This window comes from Harpegnathos saltator, unplaced genomic scaffold (genome assembly GCF_003227715.2).
Source record: "Harpegnathos saltator strain DR-91 unplaced genomic scaffold, Hsal_v8.6 scaffold235, whole genome shotgun sequence".
In the NCBI taxonomy this organism is placed as follows: domain Eukaryota; kingdom Metazoa; phylum Arthropoda; class Insecta; order Hymenoptera; family Formicidae; genus Harpegnathos; species Harpegnathos saltator.
Window position 1 is genome coordinate 95,129 of NW_020230023.1, and position 26,478 is coordinate 121,606.

At 53.4% G+C, this 26,478-nt stretch overlaps 1 protein-coding gene across 2 annotated transcripts in view; it reads left to right on the top strand.

Annotated features, from left to right (window-relative positions):
- LOC105184369 (PAR-domain protein 1) overlaps nt 1-26,478 on the top strand; it is an 85,765-nt gene that overhangs the window by 20,850 nt on the left and 38,437 nt on the right. Inside the window, exons 1-2 of one of the 2 annotated variants that reach the window (XM_025298700.1) lie at nt 4,497-6,431; nt 6,537-6,617. In XM_025298700.1, coding sequence (XP_025154485.1) covers nt 6,152-6,431; nt 6,537-6,617 — 361 coding nt within the window. In that variant the 5' untranslated portion in view covers nt 4,497-6,151. Of the gene's footprint in view, nt 1-4,496; nt 6,432-6,536; nt 6,618-16,082; nt 16,113-26,478 lie in introns of those variants that run through there. The other variant, XM_011143111.2, reaches the window with a different exon arrangement.

The following is a 26,478-nucleotide window of genomic DNA, read 5'->3' on the forward strand; positions in this document are numbered from 1 at the left end:
CATCGGAGATTATTATTCGCGTCGCGTATCGACCAGCCGAATACGAAGGTCAGTCGTGTTCCCGAGCGAATTAGGTCTCCGAGGGCGACCCGACTCGATCAACGTCAGTCCACTCTAAGCAGCTTTAACCGGATCCTCCCCGCTCTTTTCCAGCGGTATCATCTGGAAACGTGGCCGGTTAACCCATTTGCATGATTACGAGGCTCGAGAAGCGCGTATCTCGCTGCGTGCGCGTTGTGTCTGCTTTCTTCGGGCGATCGTAATGACGATGACTTTCTTTCGTGCGGATCACACGAGGTGTGACTGCTGCTCCCCCTCACTGCTGTTGCCGAAGCAACATTCATCGCTGGGCCGCTCGGTGTAAGAGTCACGCGTGTGTGTGTGTGTGTGTGTGTGTGCGTGCGCGCAACATCGGAATTGAAATTGAGAATACTGACTGCGAGCAGAATAGCGTAGGAAAAAGAAAGAAAGGGCGTGAGATAAAAGCAAGACACAGATAGACAAGGTAGACAAGAGCAGCTGAATGACCGCGCGAACGCACCGAGAAATTTACAGACCTCAAGAGCGACGTCGAATGTGTGTCAAAGACCGGCTCGGACCTCGGAGACAGCCGATTTCCGCGGCTCGACTCGTCGTCGCCGGCAGGAAATCGCGAGCGAACGTGTCCGCTTCCGATGCAAATGGCCCAAGTGACGGTTGCGAGTCTTCCGGTTCCTCCAGCCGAGCGAAACGACGATGTGTCGTCGTCGGCGGGGTCCTCGGCGGGTCGCGAGCGGCGATAATGGCGACGATGAAAGGCCGCGCGCGGATTACCTCATGCGTGTGGCGCGCCGAACAATTTATATTTTAATCGCCCTGTGCGCGCTCGAAGGGAGGGGGGGGGGGCTTTTATCTGTCGCATGGCAGGCGATGGCCCATCCGACCCATCTGCCTCAATCATCGATCGCGGGCGAAATAAACGCGCGGCACCACGCGCGACAGACTCGGCCCTCTCGCTCCCTCCCGCTTCCTTTCTCATTCTCTCTCTCTCTCTCTCTCTCTCTCTCTCTCAGTCTCCGAGCGTCGACGTCGTCTAGCGGAATACGCGCGGTCGTCGCTCGGCCGGAAAATACAAAGGGATGTGCGCACGACGTCCGCAGGTCGTGCCGCTGCTGTTGCCGCCGCAGCTGCTGCATCTGATGGACCGGAGCGGTCATGGGCCGAGGAGAAGAACTCGCGCGCAAGGTAAAGCTGCCCGACGGTGCGGACAGCTCTCGCGCGATAAACACCGCGAGAGTCGCTGGTCGAGATCGATCCTCGCGAGTTCGCGAGATCGGCCGCGAGGCGAGGCGAGACTGCGTGTCTCCGGGCGGCGCCGGCCGCGTGAGCTCTATTCATGTTTGCTGATAGCTGCTTTTATTATTAATTATTACAAGATAGCCCTAACCTGTCCTGATTCTCACGGCAGCACGTATCGGATAAGAAAATCTGCCTGTCGGACGTGAAAAAGAGATTTATTTAAAAGTTTAACTCCGAGCGTTCTTGTAACCTTGTTCGTTAAACGCGAAGACTCCAACTTCCGATAGGAAACAGGTGTGCATATTCAAAATATGTATATCCCACATTGAAGGAATCTAAATATTCATGCTTAAGAGCGTCGGAACAATAAAAATATCCACAGTTACATATGTATCGCGGCGTTGATATTGTTATCTACGCGGAGAATCGAGCGGGGTGTTCTTTTCCGTGAAGTTCTCTTCTCCTTTCTTTGAAACCTTTGAACACGTCGCGGACACGCTCTCAAGGATTAATCGAAGCTTGTCGAGTCTGAAAATCTTGGTCGCACTGACAATTTGTCCGGATTTCGCGCTGAGGTGGCTTCGAATCAGCGGAGGAACGGCGCGGCGACTCGCGTGCTCGCGATGCAGATGCACGCGATGTCGAGTCGAAGGAAAGAACGACGAGAAAGAGAGAGAGAGAGAGAGAGAGATCGCCGGACGGGAGAAATTCCGGTGAGACCGGGGGGCGACGTATGGACGAACGTGCGGGGAGTACGTTGACCTGGTCTGACCTGACCTGCGACAACCCAACGCGTATCCGACGATAAGCTGTCGTATATCAAAGTAATCTCATGCGCGGATCATCGGGCCCGATTATCGTATAGGCACCTACGTTACGCAGCGCCGCTTTTACGTAAATGGAAGTACGCGCGCGTCGCCCGCCAGCGTGTGTCGCGTCTAAGTAATTCGATGACGACGTTGCGTCCGTCTGTTCGTCTCGCTCGCCGGCACTCACATCGGCACTCCATCGAGGATCCCGGTAGGGATGGGCGATACAATAGAAAATATCGATATTTCATATCGATACGTATCATAAGTAAAGATATCGATACCACTAATATCCTTATTTTTGACTATGTACCTACTGTATATTTATTTATTGATCTATACTTGTTTATACGAAAATCTATTACACCGTTACCGTTTTTGGGATGCGTCAGAAATAGATGTATTTTTAGTCATTTCATAGGAGAAAAGGAAGGAATCCAATTGACATTGACGAATTCTGTTCAACCGTTCTATAACCATTGTATTTTCTGAACGCAGCCTTATATTTAAGTCCGTCTTAAGTTCATGTTTGGATACTATGTAGCCAATGAAATGATCCATACGATATCTGAAGATGAACTTAAGACGGTCTTAGATATAAGATCCGACTATGCATACCGGCCTGAGTGTGTGTGCAGATTAAAAATATTATTTGTTTAGTTCCAGCGACATTTTCGTTTAAGACGGAGTATCTTTAACAAATTACACGGTATGTGCGTAAATTCAGAAAGCTTCTTCTAAATTACCCGCATTCAGGTTAGCATAAAAGTTGGCACACTCAGCAAGTGCGCCTACTAACAAAAAGTTACTGGGCGCTGGGACGGAGCGAGTGTGCGTCAATCGAATTCGCTATTAATTTGCAACAATTCGGTTTGCGACAATTCGGAATGCAAACGGAACCGAGAATGGCTGTGGTTGGTAGCGCCGGTTCCAAAAGTTTCGGTACGCTAAAATTTTCGCCCAATAGAATACTAATGATTCGTATTGAACTGTATCGGAATAAATATGCGATATTGCTCTTGAAATATCGATACACAGTGATATTTTAAAATATCAATCCGTATCCTTGCCTATCGTGGATTTCTCTTCCGCGGGAATATCGACTTCAGCGTCGCCACGCGGTCCAAGGCAGTCCGCTTTAAATTCTCCGGGGATGCTCTGACACTCGCACACATATGTGTGTATATGTATGTATGTTTAGATATGTTCAGTTGTTTTTTTTTTTCAACTCAATATTGGCGACCGAGTCATAAGGGACATTGGCGATAAATGAAGATTCAGCACAAAGTCCCACGAGCAGAAGAGAAATCTCCCTGGAAACGAACGTTAAGGTCTTTGAAATTAGATTATTGTAATCATCAGGAATTAATATTTCCTGAAGATTTGATTTTTTCGGAGAAGCCAATATTTCTTTAGGATTAACATCGAAGAATTGGAGAATGCATTTTCTTACGAAAATTATTTTCGCCCAGTAAGAGCCATCAACGTCTCCGCGCGACTTTGATCGGTCAAAATAAATCCCTTGCGATCGGAGTTCTTTGATATCTTTGACGTTAGATCATTTTATTACTCATTAAGAATTGATATTTCTTGAAAACTTGTCCTTTGAAGGAAAAATCAATTCTTTTAGAAGAATTAATTTCGAGCAATTGGAGAAATCATTTTTCCCTACAAAAATTCTTTTTGCCCAATACAAGAATCGCGTCATCAACTCCCTCCAAATAAATTACTCGTGATTGCATTTCTGAGGGAGCCTTAATATGAATTTTGTTGAAATTTATAAGCCATTTTCTCCCGACTTTCATAAATTAGTCCTCGGAAAGGTCAGGCTGCAAATTAATAGACTCGCCATCTCTCCTTCGAGCCGGCGGAAATCATCGCGAGTACGAGCGAGTCGTATTCCTTCGTCTTCGATGTCAATTTTGTCGACCTCTCGACACGGAGGAAGGAAGCAAGAGCTCTCTCTCTCTCTCTCTCTCTCTCTCTCTCTCTCTCCCTCTCTCATCCCGCTACGCCCACACCTGTTCCCGCCTCCGCCGCACGATTTGGAATTAACCGGAGCGCTTTCCCGGAAATACCCGGCCGGGGCGGCGGGTGGGACACGTGACCGGGAAACGTGCCTGCCGGTGCACGTGGATCCCGGGCACATCCCCCGACTATCGGCCGCCGCCGACGCGCCTCGTGCCTTCAACAACCCTCTTTCGTTCTCGAGGCGGAGGAGAGGCTTCCGCTCTCCTCTCAGTCATCGCCGAGTCTCGTCTCGGGCTACGGCGTACGTGTGTGCGTGCGTGCGTGCGTGCGTGCGTGCGTGCGTGCGTACGTGCGTGCGTGCGTGCGTGCGTGCGTACGTGCGTGCGTGCGTGCGTGCGTGCGTACGTGCGTGCGTGCATGCGTGCGTGTGTAACCGCGCCGCGTGTGCTCGACGTGTGCGTGTGTGTGTGTGTGCGTGCTCGCGCGAATCCGCCGCGAGACGCGCCATGGTGCGTTCGCCCGTCGCGACTCTTCTCGCCGAGGTCGCCGCGATTACGCTGCCGGCGGATCGATTCGGGCCACGGCGACGTGTGTGACGCTCGGTGGATCCGCGCGTGCACGGCCAGCCGGTCGGATTATTGTTATTCGCGCGCGCGCGCGTGTACAACGCGCGCTCTCGCCCGGGTCTCGCCTCGCCGAGAGATCGCGAGATCGAGCGCGAGCCGGCCGCGCCGAAGGCTCGCTTCCTTCCTCCTGCGCCTTCCGCGCTTCGAGGAGGATAATCGACAGTTAGTCGGCGGAACGTAACGCTTGCTCCCTCGTGATCGTGATTTTCCGACTTGCTCACGTTTATCCCCCCCCTTAATACACATCCGACTCGCCTCTTCTTCTTGGCCGATCATTGGGCAGCCGGAGAGAGCGGAGACAGAGAGAGAGAGAGAGAGAGAGAGAGAGAGAGCGCTGATGCGAATAGCGTTGCTTGTGATCTCCGACTCGTGCCGCTTCTCGCGCGGCGGAGCTTCGCACGCGCGTCTTCCTTGAATTTCGCGAATTCGAAACGTTGTAAGCAGCGACATTGGTCGCGGTAGGAATCGAATAGCTGACTTTTCCTCGCTCGAGTTTTTCGAAACCGCGCGGCCGTGAAAAACGTTTCGCGGATGTCGCCAACGGAATCGCGCGCGCCCGCGTCCGCAGAGTTCCGTTCCCCGGAAAAGCCCGGCTTTTCCGCGCGTGCATCATTGGGTAAACACGGTCGTAAAGGCAGCCGTATATTTTTCTCACCTATCGCGCGCTCGGCAGTAGATCCTATACAGATTTATACTCGCGAGATCGGATGGAATATTACGGAGGGTGTAATTTATGTAACCGCTGAGACACACACGAAGGAGGAAGCTTCTCTCTCAACCCGCTAATTTCCGCGCGTCGCCTACAGGACTCGTGAATGCTCTGACGTCAATCCGCGAAATTACGTGTGAAAAATCGACGCGGCGAAAATGAGACACATCCGCTAATCCGTGACTGGTGATCCTTGAGAGAGAGAGAGAGAGAGAGAGAGAGAGAGAGAGAGAGAGAGAGAGAGAGAGAAAGAGAGAGAGATCGCAAGCGTGCATCGTTGGTAGGTAAACTGCGGCTACGAGCTCCAAACTTACGGGAGGCATTCTCGTCGACGTCGAGACCTCGGCGAGGCCGGCCGAGTTACCGCGACGCGACCGTGAGGCTGATACAAACTCGCGAAAGGAGAGACAGAAAGACAGGCAGGAAGAAGAATAGAGAAAAAGAGACAATAAAGGACAGGCTGTGTCAGTCAAAGACTAATTTCGTGATTCTCACGCGGTCGACATAAAGAAACATTCCCATCCCGTGCGAGTGAAGAGAAGAAGCGAACTAAACTCCCCCTTCCACCGCCCCATCGAAGGTCCGACGAAATGACAACGGGGGCCAAGAGCCGGACATGGCGTCGGCTCGCTCTTGAGTAACCAAGCCCCGCAAGCCCCGCGCTCAAGACCCCGCGTCGAGAACTGCGTCGATCGCGCGACGGAGGAGCGAACCGGCTTCCGTTCGCCGGACGGCAAGGCGCAACGTCGAGCCCAGAAATGGACTCCTGCGGCTGGGGCGGCTGGATGGCGAACGAGGAGAGCGCCGAGGGGATGGCGGCAGACGCGGCCGCCTCTTGGCAGCAGTGTTACACCTGGTGCACGCCGTACTCGCACCCGCACCCTCATCATCACCACAACCACCCCCCGCATCATCCCCGTCAGTACCAGGTTGGCCAGTATCAGCAGCTACCGAGCAGCGCCTCCGCCATCAACGCTTCCACCCACTACCACCCGTCCTCTCAGCAGCATCATCTGCAGCTGCAGAACAACGCCCCGCCGCCGCCGCCGCCGCCGCCGCCGCCTCCGCCGCCACCGCCGCCGCCGCCACCTCCGCCGCCGCCACCGCCGTCGTCTCCGCCGCCGCCGCCGCCGCCGCCGCCGTCGTCGTTGGACCAACAACAGCACCTTCACCCTGCGAGAGGACAGCCGACGCTCAGGAGAACGGCTCCTTATGACGGACCAGGTACCTCGAGATCCTGTCGCGTGCGCGTCGCTCGCTTCGCCGATGATCGATCCGCTCGCGAGCGGCCGCTCGTTTTGCCGACGCTAAGTGCGAGACTAAGGTCGATTAACCTCGGCGACGTGTACAGGTGACTTCCCGGATAGGCAGGGAGACTCTCGTCTCCACCGGAGGCGACGATCTACCTCGGCGACGCTGTCTCTCTCGCCGTTGACTTGCCTCCAGGTCACGCGATTGTCCGCCGACCAGTCGGAGTTGCGCGATGATTTTATAAGATAAACGAAGCTCTCTTCGTGTTCGATGGCTCCCGAGCTCGTCGAGTCGCAACTCGCCGTGGCCGGCGAGGTCCAACGCGCGCGGCGGGTCCGCTCTCTTGGTGCTGGAGTGCGAAGTGATTTCGGATTTCTCGGGCCGAACGAGACGATTACGCCGTTGCGATCTTGCGAAGGAAGCAAAGGAAGGACCGGAGGTCGACGGGACGCCGAAATTCTTCCGCAAGACTACAGCGCAAAAATATAAATTGTTTCACCAGGCCCGGGAAATCCCCGAAATTCCGCGGAGGGAAAGGACTCTCCGGCGAAATATGAACGGGTGATCGGGATTGCAATTCGGCCGATTGCATCGGCGAGATTTCCAGTTGACCTCAACGGAGTCCTGGTTCTCACTCGGAATGTCTCTGAATCGCGTTCATACTTCGCTAGCAAACTTCGTCCAACTGGGCCCACAATTTGCCTCCACGTTCTCGTCGCGTAAACCGATCTCTGTATGCATCATTATTTCTCCATTAATATCCTCTCCCCCCCTCCCGTTCTTCGGGGAGGTAAAGAAAGCGATATCGATGCACTTGTTGCCAGCGATCGGTAGCAACGATCGGTCTCCTCGCGAGGTAGCGATGCGTCGCGGAGGCTCATCACATTTCAGGCGATCCTGAGCCTCGGCCGTCGGCTTTCCTAAATTACCCCGCCCCGGAGGATTCGCCCGGACGAAATGACGGTCGACGGTCGACCCGGTGGTCGTCACGCGACGTCAATCACCGAATGACCCGATCGCGAAAGGGTTTAATACACTATCGGGCTCTTCAGGCCGCTCGTCGTCCGCCGCCCGCGTGTCCTCGCAATATCGCGTCGATTATGAGATGGCATCCTCTTATTATAAGCGTGCTCCTGCGGTGCTCCTGCACCCCGGAGACTCGCGTTTCCCCGTGGCGGCCCGCTCGTCGTACGTCTTATCGACGGCACGGGGAGAGCGGCCGAAGGGGACGCGAGGAGGCAGTCCTGAGGAAATGTAGGTTGTCGGGAGAAAGGACTCGAGATATTCGGTTTCCTCGCAAAAGCGAGGCCCGCACGTCGCTGTCGGCGGCGCGAGTCGCCACCGCGCAAGTTGCATCCTCCTTCTCTTCCGGCGGCGATATCCTCGGGGTGATCCAATTTGGAGGCGATAGCGAATCATTATAATAATGGAAACCCTACAGCTGCGAGAGCAGGGAAAATGCATCGCCGTGGAACACGCGCGGCGGCCGTCGCGTGAATTATATCGTCGAGCGATTATGTTGAATATATCGCTATTATTATTGTCTTATCGAGCGCTTGTCGCACGCAGTTAATAACACGGTCAAGTAGCGCGTTACACACAGCGAGCGAGAGCGGGGCGAAAGCTGCGCATGAGTTAACACCGGAACTCGCCGACGAACCGGTTTGTCACTTCCCGTAAAAATCGCTCAGATTTATACGACGACGCATTTCACGTTTCTTAAGAGGACTGGAGGGAGGGGCGGATCACTGAAAAATCGTGCTTGTTTTTGATCATGATTTTGTGACGAGCTGAATAAATGTGCAAGAGTGAAAATTTTCGATATATTTATATAACATATGAAGAGTCGAAAAATTTTGTTTGTTAACAAATATTCATATGAATATACGTCCACTTGAACTTTAAACGCGTTTCCCTCGAAATTTTATCGTTCAACTTTTTGCTGTGATTTCTCCGAAACTGAGCTTCGTATCGATTTGAAATTTTAGAGCAATAATATTTGTTCATCCGGCTCTCAGGTGAATCCGTGGACAACTCCGTCAAAATATTTCATTTCTAGATATTAATTTTTTTTATTGTAAAAGAACTGAAAAATGTGAATTTTTTCCTAATAATAGCTGCCATTTTGTTAATTTTGTTATAGTGCTTCACCGGATAATGATAAGCCTCCTCAAGATTTCTAGCTATAATTCGCTCCGATCGGACCACCGAGAGCCGAGATATTACCGCAAAAACGACAACTTGAAAAAAAAAGAAGAGTATATTTCAAATTTTTCTACTCTTCATATGTTGTATAACTATACCTAACATTTTCATTCTCGCACATTTATTCAGTTCGTCAGAAAATGTTATCAGAAACAAGCACGATTTTTCAGCAACCTTCACCCTTCAGTCCCCTTCCAAGCCTCCAACGGGACCGAGACGGGCAAACGGACATTTTTTCCGGGGAAGGGGGCGGAGGGAGGGAGCGCGTAATATGTCTTGCCGAGAACGCTGGCATTCCCGAGGCCGAGATAGCGGGCGGCGATCGCGTTAATCGCCGGTGATTCGCCAAATTTTGTTCTCGCGGCTCTCAGAAACGCGAATATCCGACGCGTAACATCGTCGGCCGTCTCCTTCTCGTCCTTCTCGTCCTTCTCGTCCGTCGGCGTCTCGCGCGAGGGGCGCGCCAGGACGTCGGATACCTCCTCGGCGCAATCCTCGCGGAAACGCGTTTGCGTAACGCACCGCGATGAAAGGGATTTGCCCGCTGCCGCATGCGTTACCGCGGAAGCCCTCGCGAAGGGACCGGAAGGGCGGCGGGGAAGTTGCCCGCGCAACCATCGGGTAAATGGTGCGCTGAATTATTCATGGGAATCTGTTGCTTCCATCCAAACAGGGCTATGCGTCTTTCTCTTCCTCGCCCCTCTCCTTCTCATTCTTTCCGACGTCGGTCTCGTGCGTCGCGCGGATTTACTCAGGCGAGAGAGATACGAGAAATATTGGGCGAGTGCAAAAATTTGAACAGATCTCGCGGTAGGAGAGATGGACCGAGTAATTTGATGAGATTTACTTTCCACTCCGCGCCGAGTAATCGCCATTGTTTTCCATCATCCAACGGTAGATGACACATCTACGTAAGCGCCGCCGCAAAACCGGATCGGTCATGACGTCTTTGAGAAGTCCGCCGAGACTTTCGCACTCACACGACACGAATCGTGTTGTGTCGAGAGAGACGGAGGGCCGGAATCACGCGGAACTGAGAAGCCATGCGGTGGTGGTGGTGGTCTCGATCTCGATTCGATTTTCTTTTCGAGGAAATCTGGATCTTCCTCTGCAAAAATCGACTTTTCAAACTGATTCTTTTCTCATACGTTGACTCCGGTTGAATTCTTCATTAAACGAAACAACATGGGAGAGGATCAATTTGAAAAAAATTAATTTTCGGAAAAAGAGATCGATTCTATTATTATTATTATTATTATTTATTTATTAATATATACGAGAAAAACGCTCTTTGATACGCATTATTTTCAAAACGAATGGGTCAACAATTATAAAATAAATCGATAAAGAAAAAAAGCTGAGGATTAAATCGCAGTATCAATTTGCATACAAATGCTGGACGAAATTATAAATTATAAGTTATATAATTATAAATTATAAGTTTGTTTGCAGACCGAATAAAGACCGACAGCCGCGAAATGCCGACGTATTTCTCACCTCGCGCAGAGCGACGGTGGCGAAAAGTGCGAATTCCGCGGGATCACGGCGCTCCTTCGCAAAAGAACGAGTCGAACGCAGGTCGAATCGAGAGTATCGCGTTCCTGACAGCACTGGCAGCAGGCGATGGAGGTGCGAACGCTCGACAGCTGCACCGGCGAGCGACTCTTCTCGCCCGAGATGACGCACCGCGGTGACATCATTAAAGCCGCGCGTACACGCACCGTAATTACATTTCTTTGTTGGCGTTTCCCGCGCGGTGGTCGCGTGCATTTTGTGATCTTGGGCCGCGAGCGCGTCGTTTATTCATGACATCTCATATAAATATTTATCGATCCTTACCTGTACGCCTACCTCATGAAACACAAACTTCCCCGGAGCTGTGTTTTACGATTTGCTCGCGATCGAAGATCGGGACGCAGGAGCGGACGCTGATTTCGCGCGGCCCCCGGCAAGGGGACGCGGCGCGCGGGGGCAGTCGGGCGAGGAGAGGGGGTTAAGCGGTTTTCTAAGTCCTCGAAAGTAAAAAGTCCCCTCTTACCTCATTAATATGCATTTAATTTTATTCGCACACGCGAATTCACCGCGTCAACATTTCGCTCGGCCGCGGTTTTTCCTCGCGAGGACTCGCTCGCCCGTTCGCCGCTAAGGTCTCCTCCATTTTCCCATGTCGCACATTTTGAGACTCGATTGCGTAATCGCTGCATTATATCGCTCTCATTGTCGCAGGCAATCTCCCAATGCGCGCGATACCACGGCTGCATCGTGACGATCGTGTTGTTTATCCGAGGAAAGAGACCGCAAATGGAAATGGCTGTTATGCGCTGTGTGCGCTCACAACGCTATTCTCTCTCTCTCTCTCTCTCTCCCTCTCTCGCCCGTGGAAATTCGAGGTAATCTCGATATCGAAATAAACAACAACGTCCATCACGCGGGGCCGGCACGTTACACGGAAACTGTATCTAATCGCGCGCGCGATTTCCATGGACGGCCGCTCTTCTCGCCGCGCCGCGCCGGTCCGTCTCGACTCGTTTTTACATCACCGCCATTTTCATTCAAATCGCGCCTTGTCCGGCGCGGATTTTTCGGGGTGTTACCCGTTCGTTCGCGAATGGACCGCGGATTTCATCGTCGTAAAATTTCCCTCCCTACGTCTCCGTGTCTCCCCCCGGCTGGAGACGCTGGCCGCGTCTCGAGACTCCGGTCGAGGCGAAAAATCCGAGGAGGTCGCTGAGAAATATTTCAAGCCGATAGCAGCCACGCAGGCTGCCGCGTTGTGCTTGCGAATAATTATTTCTTGTCGGAAGAGATAATAACGTCGATGAGGTATCGCGCGCCGTGAAGGGCGTTAATTTGTTGCCACCTCCCAACGACGGAACGACCTCGCGTGGCACCCCGAGACTATTATTTCTAAATCAACCCTATACCCCCTTACCCCTCCGAGTTCAGTATGCAAATCGTATCGACGTTTCTCCTCGTGTGAACTTGCGAAAAATATCCGCCTCGGCGATGCGAGAGTTAGTTTTCATCTCGATTTTCATTTCATTGCAACCTCCAGCCGATCTTTCTTCCAAGACGAGCGAGATTCGCGGATGGCCTCTCCGAAGGCAGCTCGAAACGCCGGAACGCCTCGGAACCAACTCACTCATTCTCTCGCTCTCCCTCCGCGGCCGGCTCTTCAAAGTCCTCACGTTTGACCCCGCACGTTTCGAGGGCAAACGATTAAACGGACGTCGCGCGCTAACGACGGCCAAGATCGCCAGGGATCGGCGAGGACGGTGAACGGAGGACGGGAACGCTACCGCGACGCTGCGGGCGCGATGAATCTCGCGAGCCGAGCTGATCGCTTGATTAGCCGAAGACGACGACGAGGACGATGACGACGCCTCGGGAGAGGCGGAATATCCCCGAGAGCGGGAACGTAAATCCATCCGCCGTCAGGACGCAATTATAGTAACTCCTCGCCGCGCTGCGCCGCGCCGGCTAACCAGCCGCGGCATATATCGCGTAAACCTCGCTCATGACTTATTATTGTTTCAACCCCGCCGCTTCCCCCCCCCCACCCCTCCGTCGATTTCGTCGCGCGGTACTCGCGGGCGGTACGCGCCGCGTGCTACAGGCTTTGGGCGGGCACTTTGCGCGACGTGTGTTGACCGCTGAGAATATGCGTATGCTTCTTGTTGAGAGAGAAAGAGAGAGAGAGAGAGAGCGGGGGTGGGTGGGGGTGGGGGGGGAAGGGGGAGGGGAAGGAGCGCAAATTTCCGTACTTGGCGCAATTAATTAATTACCGCGGGACCCGCGCATAATCCGTGGTTATCCTCGGGATCGGAAGCCGATGAGTCAGTGCGGTCGATCCCGCCCGGCCCACGTATGCGTGAACGCATGCACGCACGTGTGCCGACGTGCGTGTGGGTGGATACGCGCGCGTATGCGGCGCGGCGGAGCTGTAAAAGGCTCGCCTCGCTCGCGCGCGCGGATCGCGGAGAAATTAACCCTCTTCGGCCGTGACGGACGATTCCCTCGAAAGCTGCGTTTTTATTCCCTCCTCCTGCGACTCTGCGCCCCCGCGGCAGCCACGCGCGCTCGCACCGCGCGTTTCCTTTTTTCTTTTTGTTTTTTTTTTTTTTTAATGAGCGAGGGAGTTAATTGAGAATTTCTTCAATCGCTCATCGCAAACGTGCGATCTCTGTTTGCGCTCGATTTCGTCTCGATTTCGAGCGGTGAGCTTCGTTGGCGTTACCGTCGGCGTTGAAAGGGGTAAGGAAGTGAGAGAGAGAGAGAGAGAGAGAGAGAGAAAGAGAGAGGGAAGAGGCGTAAGAGACTTCGCGCAGTAGGCGAAACGAAAAGATACCGGCTAAAGTCCCGATGCGATTCCGAAGTCGCCGGAGGGGGGGCGGGAAATATCTCGAGTCTCGTGCGTAGGATTTGCGTGATCTGCGATTGATTCTCGAGCGGCAAACATCAAACAAGGCGGCATTATCACTGTGATTAACTTCTTTCTCGCGCACGATCTTGCCGTTCCCTTCTTCCTTCTTCGTCGCTGTCGCTCGGCGACAGGATCGAAGATCGCGAGATTCCTCCGCGCTGCGCTGGAAAAGAAAAAGATCGGATCGCAGATCCGCGGAAAAGAGGCGGACTGCAAGACAGGCGAACGAGACGAGTCGAGGGGCGTAACGACGTCGCAAAGGAACGGCGGAGGCGGCGGGGGCAGAAGGGTCAGGGGGCTAAAACGGAGGAGGAGAAGGAAAGCGATTACACTCGCGAGAGACGCTGCTCGGTTCTCTCTCGCATCCTGCGCGCCGGCTCGGTTAGAAATAAACAGCGCGGCCGCCGCCGCCGCCGCCGCCGCGTTATCCTGAAACGTTGCATTATCCTCGGCAGCGAGATGGAACGCCTTGGACAACGTCCTTGAGCGTGGAAACGCCGTCGGGATACCGCGAGCGGCGGTACCGTAGGCGAGAACGGAAACATCGACGGTCCGAGCGAGGATCGCGGCTGATCCGCAAGCCGCGCGAATTTATTACGCGCGTTTATTACGCGCGAGCGAGGAGCGCGGGCGGGGTTCACTTTCGCGTGCGAAATTATGCGAAAATCGCGACCACCGCGCAAGTACCATGATTCGCGATCGCGTCGAATCCGAGCGCCGCGAGTCGCGGGGGAATTCTCGTTCGCCGTTGGCGGATCCCGACAGAGCTGTCCGTGTGGGTTGGCCGGCCGTTATTTCCCCGTGGTGGATGTTTTTAAAGCGATGTTTTTAACGAGAGATTGGTAAGATAAATAATCGACGAGGAGCGATCGGAGCGACCGGTGTCGGCGCATGCGCGCGATGAGTGAATTATATGGCGTGTCGCATGGCATACATATAGTAGCACTTCTTTTTCTCTTGGACGCAAAGAACTCCTAAGGAGACGAATATCCTCCTTGCGCGTAAATCCGTTTCCAAGCTTATTTAACGTCTTACCTAGAGCGGTGCTTCGGCTAAAAAAGAAAAAAAGTGCTAATAGCTTCGGCCGATAAGGCTGAATGCATTAACCTTCTTACTAACTTTTTCTGCAGCCATCTGCGCTGCAAACCCGAGTGTGTTATTTTGTGACACGTATAAGCTGAAGCTTTCTTCACGCGTTGCTTGTCGTCTGAAATCACGTCATTTGATGCATCTCGATATCACTTGTACGCGTTTAAACGCGTTAAACGACGACGTGATTTAAGACGACGAAGATGCGCGTCAAAGAAGCTTCAGCTTGTACGCGTCAAAATAACACACTCGGGTTTGCAGTGTGGTAATAATAAATCAAGCTTTTTATACAAGCTCCATGTAACATTACGATTACAGGCTGTTGTCGCCGACAAATCTCTCTCTCTCTCTCTCTCTCTCTCTCTCTCTCTCTGGCGACGTGGAGTGAAATCGCGCGCACGCGACAGCCTCAAGACCACCACGTCGTCCCTTCGCCGCCGTCTTCGGCGATCGGTGGCGATCTATCCTCCGCGATCGCGATTCGCAACGGCTACCCTTCGCGAGTCCACGCGAGCGCAAGAACAGCGCCACGTAAAGAAATGTCCGCTATTTGCCGCCGCCGCTGCGGTGACGGTCGTGCAATGCGCGTGTTTCATCCTTCGCGTATGCGCACGCGCGCACATGATAATTGCTCGCGACTATCGTCATATTTCAAAAGTAGCGGCGCTCACGGATCGCGTCGTGACGCGCGCGACGTGTTAATGAATAATTAATAATCGAATGGATAATCGCGGCGCATGCGGCACATGGCGACACGACACGATACAGAGCGCTGTCGCTGTCTCCGCCGCCGCCGCCGCCGCCGCCGCCGCCGCCGCCGTCGCCGTGGGCCTCCATTGTCGTCATACGCATCCCCCCTCCCCACCCCAGGTCGGCCGGGTCTACCTGTGTGCATTCTCTGTTCCCTGTTTTAAATAATGCCCCGAGAGAGGAATAAACGACAGCGGGGTGTTGCGAGCGCGACCTTAAGGTCGACGGAATCGCTGCGGAGCGGAGGATCCGAGAGCGCGCAGGACCGTGGCCGCGGGCGCGTGGGCCCGGGTGGGCAGGGCCCCGGGGTCAGGGATCACCGAGCGGCAGAAAAGAACCGGGAAAATGTTCCTGCCGCGAGAGATACTCTATCTCGGCTCATAATGCGCAAGTGGGAGGCTGCACGCATACGCGCGCGGCGAGATGGGACGAGCGAGAAGGAGAGAGAGAGAGACCCCGAGAGAGAGAGAGAGAGAGAGAGGGGGGGGGAGGGAGGAGGAGGAGGACGCGCAGCGGAGTGCACGCGCGCTCTCGCGTCGTATGCACCGTCGAAGGAGCGGACGTGCAATCTCCGTAAGAAAGGGACCCTTTTGTGTCCGCTCTTCTTCCCTCCACGCTTTATTGGGCTTTGTTTTACTTCGCCTCCACCTCCGGAGAATGCGATTCGTTGCGCCGCGAACGCCATGTGATCTTCGACACGCGCATACATACACGCACGCATACACACATGGCCGCGGTCGCGCGCTCGCGGGTATAATATGTCGTATAATGCGTGCGTGCGAAGGGAGAAGGAGAGAGCGAAAGAAAGAGAACGTGTGTGTGTGTGAGTGAGAAAGACAGAGGGAAGGGTGAAGGGGGAAGGGAGGAGACACGAAGAGGCGGAAATTTGCTTAACAATTTATGTCTTTTTATCTCTTTCATGTTCAATCATTACGTTCAATACTGCAATACTGTAATTGTATCGTTTTCAGGTGATCCCATGATAACGTCCTCTCTAAAGGGTAAGTGACCATCGGCGATCATTCTTTTTTTTTTTCTTTCTTTACTTTGCATCCACCCCTGCCCCCTCCCGGAGCCACCAAAGGGACCACGAAAGGATCCCCCGTGTCGGTGTTCCCGTCGGCGCCGAAACCGCGTAAACGACCACGCACGGCGAGTCGCGCGCTGCCTTGCATGCGTTTTCTCTCACTGGCGTACGTGTCTAGTCGCTTCTTACGTTTCCACTTAGATCTTTAGATCTTAGAGAACACTTAGGAGGTGTTAGAACTCCGCGCGCGGCCTGTGGACTCGTCGCGATCCGTAAACGGAAGCGTGTCGCCGTCGGCGGACCGAGAGAGAGAGAGAGAGAGAGAGAGACCGACCGGATCGAAAAGCACGGCTGTGATTTCTCCGTCGAATAAAGTAAAAAGGAAGAAGAGAAAAAAATCACGCGACACGCGTGTCGAGAGTCCCGCGGCTGGCGCTGTTGCTTCCGCAGCAGCGCCTCCGTGAGAATCCAATCGGCAGATAGTCGATCCATATCGGAGCTCTCGGTGAATCAAACCGGCCAACTTAACGCGGGATCGAGCGAGGAGCCGCGGCGCGGCGGGAAAGAGCCGAGCGGATAGCCGCGGCGAAGCAACGACGGATGCGCGCGGATAAATTACCGTCGTACGTCGGCAGGTAGGCAACGGACTCGCGTTCAATTGTTGCATACGCGATATTTTCGCGGGAAACACGCGGGGAGCGCGATGGGAAGGGGGGGCGAAGAGTGGCCCGGCCTTGTAACGTCACATCCTGTCGTGTCTTCGTAGCCACTCGCGTTACGATAGTCGCGAGTGTACGCGCAGAAGGATCTCTCGCACTCGCCAGTGTGTGTGTGTGTGTGTGTGTGTGTGTGTCTGTGTGTGCGAGAGAGCGGCCTCTGAGAATCGCTCGTTCTCGCTCCGCGTCTGCGTCTTCGCGTTATTTTCAAGTCTCACGAGGAAAGGCGAAGGATTTCGGCTCGCGCGAAATGACGCCACCGGGAGGATTCGGCTGTCTGAAAACTCGCTCGAGACTACGACTGGGAACACAATCGGCGCTTCTGCGAAATTTCGCTCGGCGCGACGGCCGAGTTTCGTCGCCGTCGACGCCGTGATTTCCGTCCGAGCGGAAACTAGCCGCGGCGCTAGCGGCTGAAAGCTTCCTCTGCGAATTCTCTCTCGTTGTCCGCTTAATCCTTTGAGGCACTTTTCAGGCATTTTTCAGAAAATCCGAATCACATGAAAATTTATATACAGGGGTTTCTGAGGTCGCTGATCCGGACGAATCCGTTATCAGATTTTCAAAATTCAAGATGCCGGCGACAAGTATGAAAAATTAATTAACCGGAAGACAATGTTAGGTAAATATATTAGAATTTCATGATCCGCCAACTTGAATCTGCAATCTTGAACAATGAGTTTTGCACCTCGAATTCGTAATCGGCGACCTTGAGAGCTAACCAAAGTACAATTTCAGCTAATCATATAAAAATTTTGTGATCCGCCATCTTGGAAAACAAATTTTAGAATTTGGACCTCAGATTCGTAATCAGCGAGCTCAAAAACTAACCAGAGTATAATTTTAGCTAATTTTATGTACATTCTATGATCCGCCATCTGGAATCTTGATCATCTCGGAAAGTGAATTTCGGAATTTGGACCTCAGATTCATCAGATTAATCAGCGAACCAAAAACCCCCAAATCTTTGAGCAAAAAATTCACTCATGGTTCGTGGAAAATGATTTCTTCTGTAAAAATCTGTAAAAATGTGTATTTTTCACACTTTGTTTATTTATAATAAATGGACAACTTATGCAAAACACTTTTCAACCTTTCATGTATATCATATAAGCATATCATATAAGAAGCTAAGAAACGCAAAAGGGACAAGAATCCCTCAAATATGAAATATTTCATGAAAATGTGAGAATAAATAGGTGGTAAGTATTTATATTTACCACTATGCCTCTAAGGATTAAGTGTACGAAATGATGCGATTCGCGGCGACTAGAAGCGCGCGTGCGGGAAGCTTCAGCCAATCGCGCGCTTTCGCGCGCGTAAAAGTAACACGCTTGGACTCGCTTGGTGTGCAAGCGAGTTTCCCGGCCGGCGGGAAATTCAGTCCCCGCGCCAACGGGGAGTCGTCGCTCGTCGTCTACGTCGCAAACTCTCCCTCTGCCACGTCCGGGTTTCCCGCTTTGATTTCCGCTCGGCCGTCCGCGACTCGGCCGATTTCTCAGTCGCGCGACTCGCTCGAGTCGTATTCGCGCGTCGCAATCATCAGAGCCGCGATACAATCGATCGCAATTATGACACGCAATTATGTACGTGCGCAGGTTCGTTCCTCGCTGGTAGCAAAAATACCTCGTCATTTGACGAGCTCCGCACGACGGTCCGCCGTCGCTGACGATTGATCGCTCTGTGTCGAGCGCGAGTCGAGTCGCGCTGGTCGCGATCTTCAAGGTGACCGACCGGCAGCCAGAGCGCGGAGACCGAATCCCTTCGAAACGCAACTTTTCCTCTCGCATATTGCACACTCCGGCGATAACGACATCCGCGAAGGGACAGTCCCGCGCACGGTCGAATTTCACGCGTCGAACGTCTCGAGAAGCTGAAGTCGGCGGGGCAGGATTCGCGCTCGAGAAGAAAACGTAAAAGTAGCGAGACGTGTGTGAAGAAACGCTCGACACTGCGGAGAGAATTAACTTGAAATCCAGTGAATTCGGTAACTCCGACATTCCACAGATTTCCCGCGAGCACTCTGTTAGAATTCTCCGCCCGAGAAAAACCAGGTCGTGCGAAGGCACGACGAAGGTGCCCGAAAGCGACGCAGAAGCGCGCGCGCGGAAAATTGCGCGGAAAGGATCGCGTCGCCCGGCGAATCCGATTACCGCGCGATGTCGTTTCGATATTATTTTATTACCATTCCCGGTATCAATTTCTCACGCACGCCGAGAGCGGTTCCTCGGAGCGCTCGGGCATCATGATTACGTAACTCCGTTCGTCCCGTGTATCTACGAAAGATTGATATCGCGTGTCCGCAAAGAACGACGAGTCGCATGGCGACGGTGCTCCTCGTCCCGGCTTTATCTCGCGATGATTATGGTCGAATTATGGCGCGTAGGTGTGTGCGTGTGTGCGTCTGTGTGTATACGCACATCCGCGTTTAATAATGGATTTTAATGGGACGCGTGTCGCCGACAGGCTGACAACGCTGTGTAAACAACGCGCGGGCTCCGCCACGGCAAGGAGAAAAACGGCGCACAATGCCGCAGTAGGAACAGCGATTTTTGCGCCTCGCCGCTCGCATTGCTCCCTCGGAATTATCGAGAGAGAGAGAGAGAGAGAGAGAGAGAGAGAGAGGGGTTCCCCCGCACGTCGATTAATTCGACTGTTTCAATCGACGAGATAATTGGGGAGGGTCGCTCGCGGAATCCACTTGAGCCAACTTTTCCATGGAAACGCACGCGACCCGGCTCGAAATGTCGACGTCTCCACGTCTCGCTCCTGCGACTTGTCCCCCCAACTCGAAGGATCAACGAAGAATCTCGAGCTGCAACGCTGCATATTGTAAAGCTTATTGTCTTATCTCCGATTTTGCAAACGTGGCATAGACAACTGTCGAGTGATTAACGTAGGTAGCCGATGGGACTAATGAGGGAAGAACAGACGGCGCACATCTTGCTTACTCTACTAAATTTCTTTCCTTCTTCTTTTCTCTTTCTCTCTTATTTTTTTCTCTGTTTTTTTTTTTTCACTTGACTCTACGCAGACGAGACGGAGATCTGTATGTATCTCAGCTGCGATGACAACGATAAACGAAATTCGCGAGGCGAGAAGCGCGCGATTAGACGGCAGAAGAGCAGCTTCTGCGAGATCTATTAAATCTCTCTCTTGAAGGCCGGATTTTGATTTTTCGCTCGCCGAGTACTCGCAATCTTCGAGATTGCACAATTCGGCCGCAGCTTCGATATTTAGCTTTCGATATGTCCCGAGATGTTACGAGAGATACAAGCGCGATGGTCGACGTGATCGAGTTGATTCAAAATTTGCGAGAGAGGCCGCGAGCGGATCGACCGATCGCCCGGCGTGCTCGCGTGCGCGCGACACGATCAGTTTCGACATCGACGTGATTATCGAATCGTGTAATTAATCGAGTGCCGACCTTAATTGAAATCTTATGCATGTCCTCGTATCTTTCCGATACACTTTTACTCCGCTTACATAAAGCGCCACCAACACTTTGCGCCGCGCCTGATTGTACATGAATCGAGCACTTAGATCATGAAAATTCATAGGCGAATAGTTCGAGATAATACCTGCGTCCTTATTTAATGCCAATTGATCATTCGCATGCTGCTGATTATCGAAAGTTTCCGCCGTTCACGTATATCGACAGGTCATCCGCGCGTTTCTACCCGTTTTTACCCCATCCGGTCACGGCACGTTTTACCACATTGCGATCTTGCAAGACGCGTGTTCGTAATTACCGTTTTGAGGGAGAGAGAGAGAGAGAGAGAGAGAGAGAGAGAGAGAGAGAGAGAGAGAGAGAGAGAGAGAGAGAGAGAGAGAGAGAGAAAGAGAGATATAATGCAATCCTATCGAATGAATTATCATTACGCGCTAAATGCGCGGAGCCCTCGCGGCGAGTCGCGCGCAATCCCGCGCGATCTATTTCGGCGTCTTCTTTGAGATCCCGCCCCGCGCAGCCCTCCGCAACTTTCTTTTGATCTAACGGCGTCGAGAGCGACGCAATTAGACAGCTGACAAGCAGATGTTAGCGGCGCGCATCGCGCAGCGTTTATGCCGAAGATTATAGAAGCTGCGCGCTGCGCGTCCCGTCGACGCTCAGCCGTCGTGCTCGTCGCCGAGGACGACGACGATGACGACGACGACGACGACGACGACGACGACGACGACGACGACGGTGCTGGAAGCACGTGTCGGGGTCCGCCGTTGGATCGCCGAGCGAGATGATAAACGATAAGCCGTTCGAATAATCAAGCGTTGCTTGAGCGCGCCGCGTCGCCGAGATTCCTCGGCGAAATTGACTGCGCCGATCGCGCGGCCCGATCGCGATCCATCCCGTGATCGATGCTCGCTGTTTTCCGCGTGTTTCGAGGATTCGAATATTGAACCATGAAACATTTCTGGTATAAAATATTACAAGCAAAAAGTAACAGTTATAAGTAAAAAATTGCCTTGATATAAAAAGAAATTGCTTCAATGAAGGTATGTGCTTGAATGTACAAAAGAGAGTTATAATATAATATTTGAGAAAAATTATAATATAATATTTCATTATATTACATTATAATATTTAAAGCGCATATTTTGTAACGTAGAAATTATAATTTAATATATTTTGTTACACGTTCCCCCCCCCACCCCCCACTCTCCTCTCCAGCTGTCTTGAGAGAGAGAGAGAGAGAGAGAGAGAGAGAGAGAGAGAGAGAGAGAGAGAGAGAGAGAGACGCGGCGATGAGCAAGAGACAAGCAAGAGTTTGCGAAGGAAAGGAGAAAAATCTGTTACACAAAGACATAAAATATTTTGAGGTCCGAGTGGCGTCTCTTTCCCAGCTGCGAGCCTCGAGTCGAGCTCGAAGCGGCGACGTTCCCGGCGAAAATTAAGGAATCTTCCTAGCGCCGTTCGGCGCTCCCGTGGGATACTTTCCTCCCCTTCCGGCGGCGCGTTGCCACCCTCGGCAACCTTCAGAAACAGTTCAGGCACCGACGCACCGCAGGAACGATCGCGGAAGTTTCCGCGAGATGCATGAATACTTGCTACGGGGCGCCACGCGGGGGCCCGTATCGGCCACACTCGCGTACCGGCAATCAATTCGAACGATAATGAGTACGTGCTAAGCCCACGTACGCGCGCACGGCCGCGATGCCGGCGTCGGACGGACGCGAAATTATTGCCAGGATCCATTCGAGTCCCCGTCACGTACGTGGTGCATTGCGCGCGCGCGCGCGCGCGTATGCGAAAGGTCGCGAACGAAAGTCCCGCAAACGGTATTTACCGAAAGGTAATAATTAATAAACGCTCTGCCGCTTCCAGGTTCACGATTCGTAGCGAGTCGCTCGCTCGCTCCAAGCCCGAGGATCACCTAGCTCTCGCGACGATCGATCCCGTTGCTCGTCGCCGGCCATGCCTCGCCTCTGCGGATCTATCCCGCAACGTTGAACAGCCTCGTGAAAATCTATTCCGCACGCATATCGAGAGATATCGATACTTCTCCGAGCATCAGGCTGGAGCAACGCGACGCGCTCGTATGAGAGAGAGAGAGAGAGAGAGAGAGGAAATCTGCAATCAAAGGGACATGCTTATTCTGGCTCAACTTCTTCTCGTACGTTCCTCGCCATTCTCAGCGACTCGCGTCGCGTTGGCTTGCAATCCAATATGTGTCGCGACGAAAGTTTCCCAGGCGAAACCTCAGCCCTATCTTCGACCTGAACTGATCAGCGGTATTCATAGATTCCGAAGCAACGGGGACTTCACTCGTGACCAAGTGGCCGAGAAAGCGCTCTTCTCAGCGTCTGCAAATGGCGGAAAACGCTCGACTTACCGCTGAGGAAGATTTCCGGCTTCTTCAGGTTGAGGATTAAAGAGGCAGATATAGATTTCGGAGCGTGAAGATTTAGCGTTGATAAATGGAACACCGAGGCGGGGTCTCGAGAGTAGGCTGGAAAAATCGTCGACGAGCCTCAGTCGGCTACGTTATCTCGAGATTCCGCGGAGATGACGCGCACTGCGGCTGAGTTTCGTGTCGCCTCGGCTGCGAGGTGCGCGATGGTGCCGCTGAGTCGCAAGCCTCGTATCGCGGGCAGTGAGCGACGACGAACGAGGGAGGCGAGACGGTTTCCTGCGAAATTTGCGATGCAAATGCCCATTACGCGATGTTCAATGAAATTAATCGAACAACGCTCGGCGCGTGTCTCGGCGGGGTGGAAAAAGAGCACCTTCGCGCTTTTTGCCGCGCCGCAGCCAGGTGGCTAATAACAGGTTGCGTAAATCAAATTGTTGCGCGGCTATCAGGTGACAGCGATAACGGTAAGCGCGGGCAGTTGGCGAAATGCGTGTGCCGCGACCTGAGGCCGGGCGGTTCTGTAATTACTCGCCGTTAATTACAAGGGAAGAGTCAATCGCGAGCGCGGCGAGCAAACATCGACTCGCGGATTCCGCCAGCGTGCGCGGACATCGCGGCCGACCCGGCCGCTTCCTCCCCGGCGAGCGCGGAGTCGTCCGATCTGAATATCCTGAGAAGCGCGAGGAGTCCCCGGCTGATCGTGAAGACTGTAACCGCCCGCGCCGCAGGCTACCTCCTCTTCTTCTTCGCCGACTCGCCTGCGTGCGTCGGTGCGCGCGCGGTTACGCAACCGCGCAAAAATGCTGATTAACGCGACACGTTCGCTCGGATCTAATTAAGTCAACTTACGAAATTAATGAAAAACTGAAAGAATCGCGCGCTCGCGTGGCCGCCTAAGAAGTTGCTGACCGCGACGCGCTCGTTCTTGCGGAGTGATAAAAATTCTCATGGAATCTCAACTTTATGAAACTGAAGCCGGGAAAATGTGCGCAAAGGTCGGGTGAAACGGGGGGTAAAAAAGCCGAAGAAAGAAAGAAATCCCTCGAACAGCGAGGGCAGAAACGCGCGGGGGTGGGGGGGGGGGAGGGGCAGGGGCGCGCACGTGCGGCGACCTGTGCGCTTGTTACGCTCGCGGCGTATTAACATAACGAACGAATTTATATAAGATACTGCAACGCGGCGTAGACGCGCGATTATCGGTACTGTTTATCGGAATTATATAATTCCGATCCGCGGCGAATTGCCCGCAATCGTCCCGAGACTCGCTCGGCTCGCCAGTCGCGACGAGAGAACCTCGTCGTCGTCGTCGTCGTCGTCGTCGTCGGCCTCGAATCACTTGATTCCGGCGTTCGAGAACAACGTTCTCATTCATCGGTGACACCGGCCGGCGCTGCCTGGTGGCCAAGGTAAATCGGTGAACGAGATAGAGAGAGAGAGCAGCGCTCGCGTGCCGTTTTTCGCGCTTGAATTATTTTTAAGTTTGCTGCCGCGAGCGCGCGGCCGGGAGAGAAGAGAACGAAAGAGAAGAAGGATAAAACGGGGCACGTGGGGAGGGCCGGAGGTGGGAGCCGCGCGCCTAGGAGAGAAAGTAAGTCGCCGAAAGTTTCGTTTTCACGTCTGGCCCGGTCCTAAAGCGACCGGTTCCGCCATGCCGATCCGGTCGCAGACCGGAACACGCCGCGGCGGGCGAGAAACGCGCGCGCTTCAGAGAGGATCGTCGGGATTGATTGTGATCCGCCCGCCGCTTCGACACGCTAATCTGCTTGCCGATGATTAATATTCATACGAATAAGCGAAAGAGAAAGGAACGGGTAATAAGAGCGGGAGGAGAGGAGAAAAATGTGGAAAAGGGGGAAAATGAGCAAGACGAACGAATAATTGCGAAATGGTCGGATAGTGTTGCGGCAAATCAATGGCACCACCTGCTCTCTCTTTCTCTCTCTCTCTCTCTCCCCCTCTCCCTCTCCCTCTCTCGTCGTCGTCCTCCTCCTAGCACGAGGCAGGGATGCGAGTGAAAGGGTCCAGGATCAACAGGTTGCTCGATTCTCGTTTCAATGTGCCGGCCGACCTTTAGCCGGAAAGCCGTGGCGTCTTTGCTCGCATTAAGATCTCCCAAGCCGATAGAATTTACAAATAAGGACGCCGTCGGATCCACGCGCGGGCGGGCGGCCGCGTGGAACAACGTGGAAAAGATTTCCGACTGGAAATTGACGGGGGAGGTAATCTCGGAGCGATTTGGCAGCTGCGCGTCGGGCGAGATTATGCGCATGAATCCTTAAAGGACGGCGGCGAGAGACGAGGAGGCTCTCTCTCGAAAATCGCGAAGCCACACGCGGTTCAACCGGTCGAATTTGAAACCGCCGCTGCTCGGTCCCTCCCGCCCTGCCACCGCCTGACGTCGGATCTGCGGCGACGCGAATCTGCGTTTGCAAATTGTCGGCGCGATCTCCGAAGCTTCGGAAAGAGAAATAAAAACGAACAAGAAAAAAAGAAACGCATTAATATGCGATTAAATGGCAAGAAAGAGAATTCCGATCGAGGGATGCCGAAGTAGCCTCGAACGGGTCTCTCGAAAGCGAGGGGGCGAAAAGGGGACGGAAGAAGAAAGGGGGCAGGAATGAGGTAACTAAAAACGAAGAGTAAAAAGCAGAAAAAGAGGTGAGCGAGAAGAGGAGAAAGGAATCCTTCCGTGACTTGCGAGAGTCCGCACGGGTCTCTCTCTCTCTCTCTCTCTCTCTCTCTTCTCCTTCTCTCTCTCCTTCTCTCTCTCCCTCTGTCTCTCTCTCTCTCTCTCTCTCGTGGTTTCCGCGTTCGTACGGCAGGCATCGCGTCTACCGGACCGGTTTTGGTGATTCAGAGCTTCGTGCCTTCGCTACGTAACTTATGTAAAACCTATCCGCGCGCGCGCGCGCACCCTCCTTTTATTTCGTGCGATCTTCGCGAGCCGAGAGAAAAATGATCGCGACCGGCGCCGCCGGCCGGAGATCGGCCGACAAACTCCGACCGACGGACTCGAAAAGCGCGAACGTAGAAATTGGAGAATAAACTCCGTTCGCGCTCTCGGCCGTGCTCGGCTGGCGAAATTTAACGCCGATTCCTTTTTCCGCGCTTCTCCAGCGAGAATTCTCGGCCGATCGGGGATGCGGGAGATTCTGCGCCGGAAAAATTCACGAGAATGTTCCCCGGGAACGAAGCGACGAGGTTGTCTCCGACGGAGAGTCCGCCCCCGCGAGTCGCTGACGCGCCGTCGACTGACTTTTGCCGTCGAATTTCGACTTCGCGAGGACAATTCGTCTCAGGAGTTCACGCGCGATTTCTCAGGTTCTCGCGGTGCACGCGCGCACCGCGGCCGAGTCTTATCTCAGCGAGAATACCTTCCTCTTCACGCTTTTCTTTCTCCGTGTCACTTTCCCCACTTTTTTTTGCCGTCTTGTATCGATCCGCCTTTGTGATCGCGCCGAAGCGTTCAGCTACGACTGACTCGCGCGACGCTTCCGCGTTGATCCGAGCCGGAGAGAACAGAGACACGCGGCTGGGTCTTCTTTGGATCCTTTGGATGGCCCCCGGTCCTGCTGGCCCTGACCCAAAGCGAGAACGCGCTTTCGCAGCAGGCAGGTTGTAACATGGCCGCCGCGCGCAGTAGCTTTGTCTTCGCTCGCAATATTACAGTCGCGGCTGCTATTATTAGACGGGATGGAGGAGGGGAGGGAGTTGGAGCAGCCATTAAGCTGCGGAGGAAAATTAAAAGGACTCTCTTCCGGTTGGACGACTG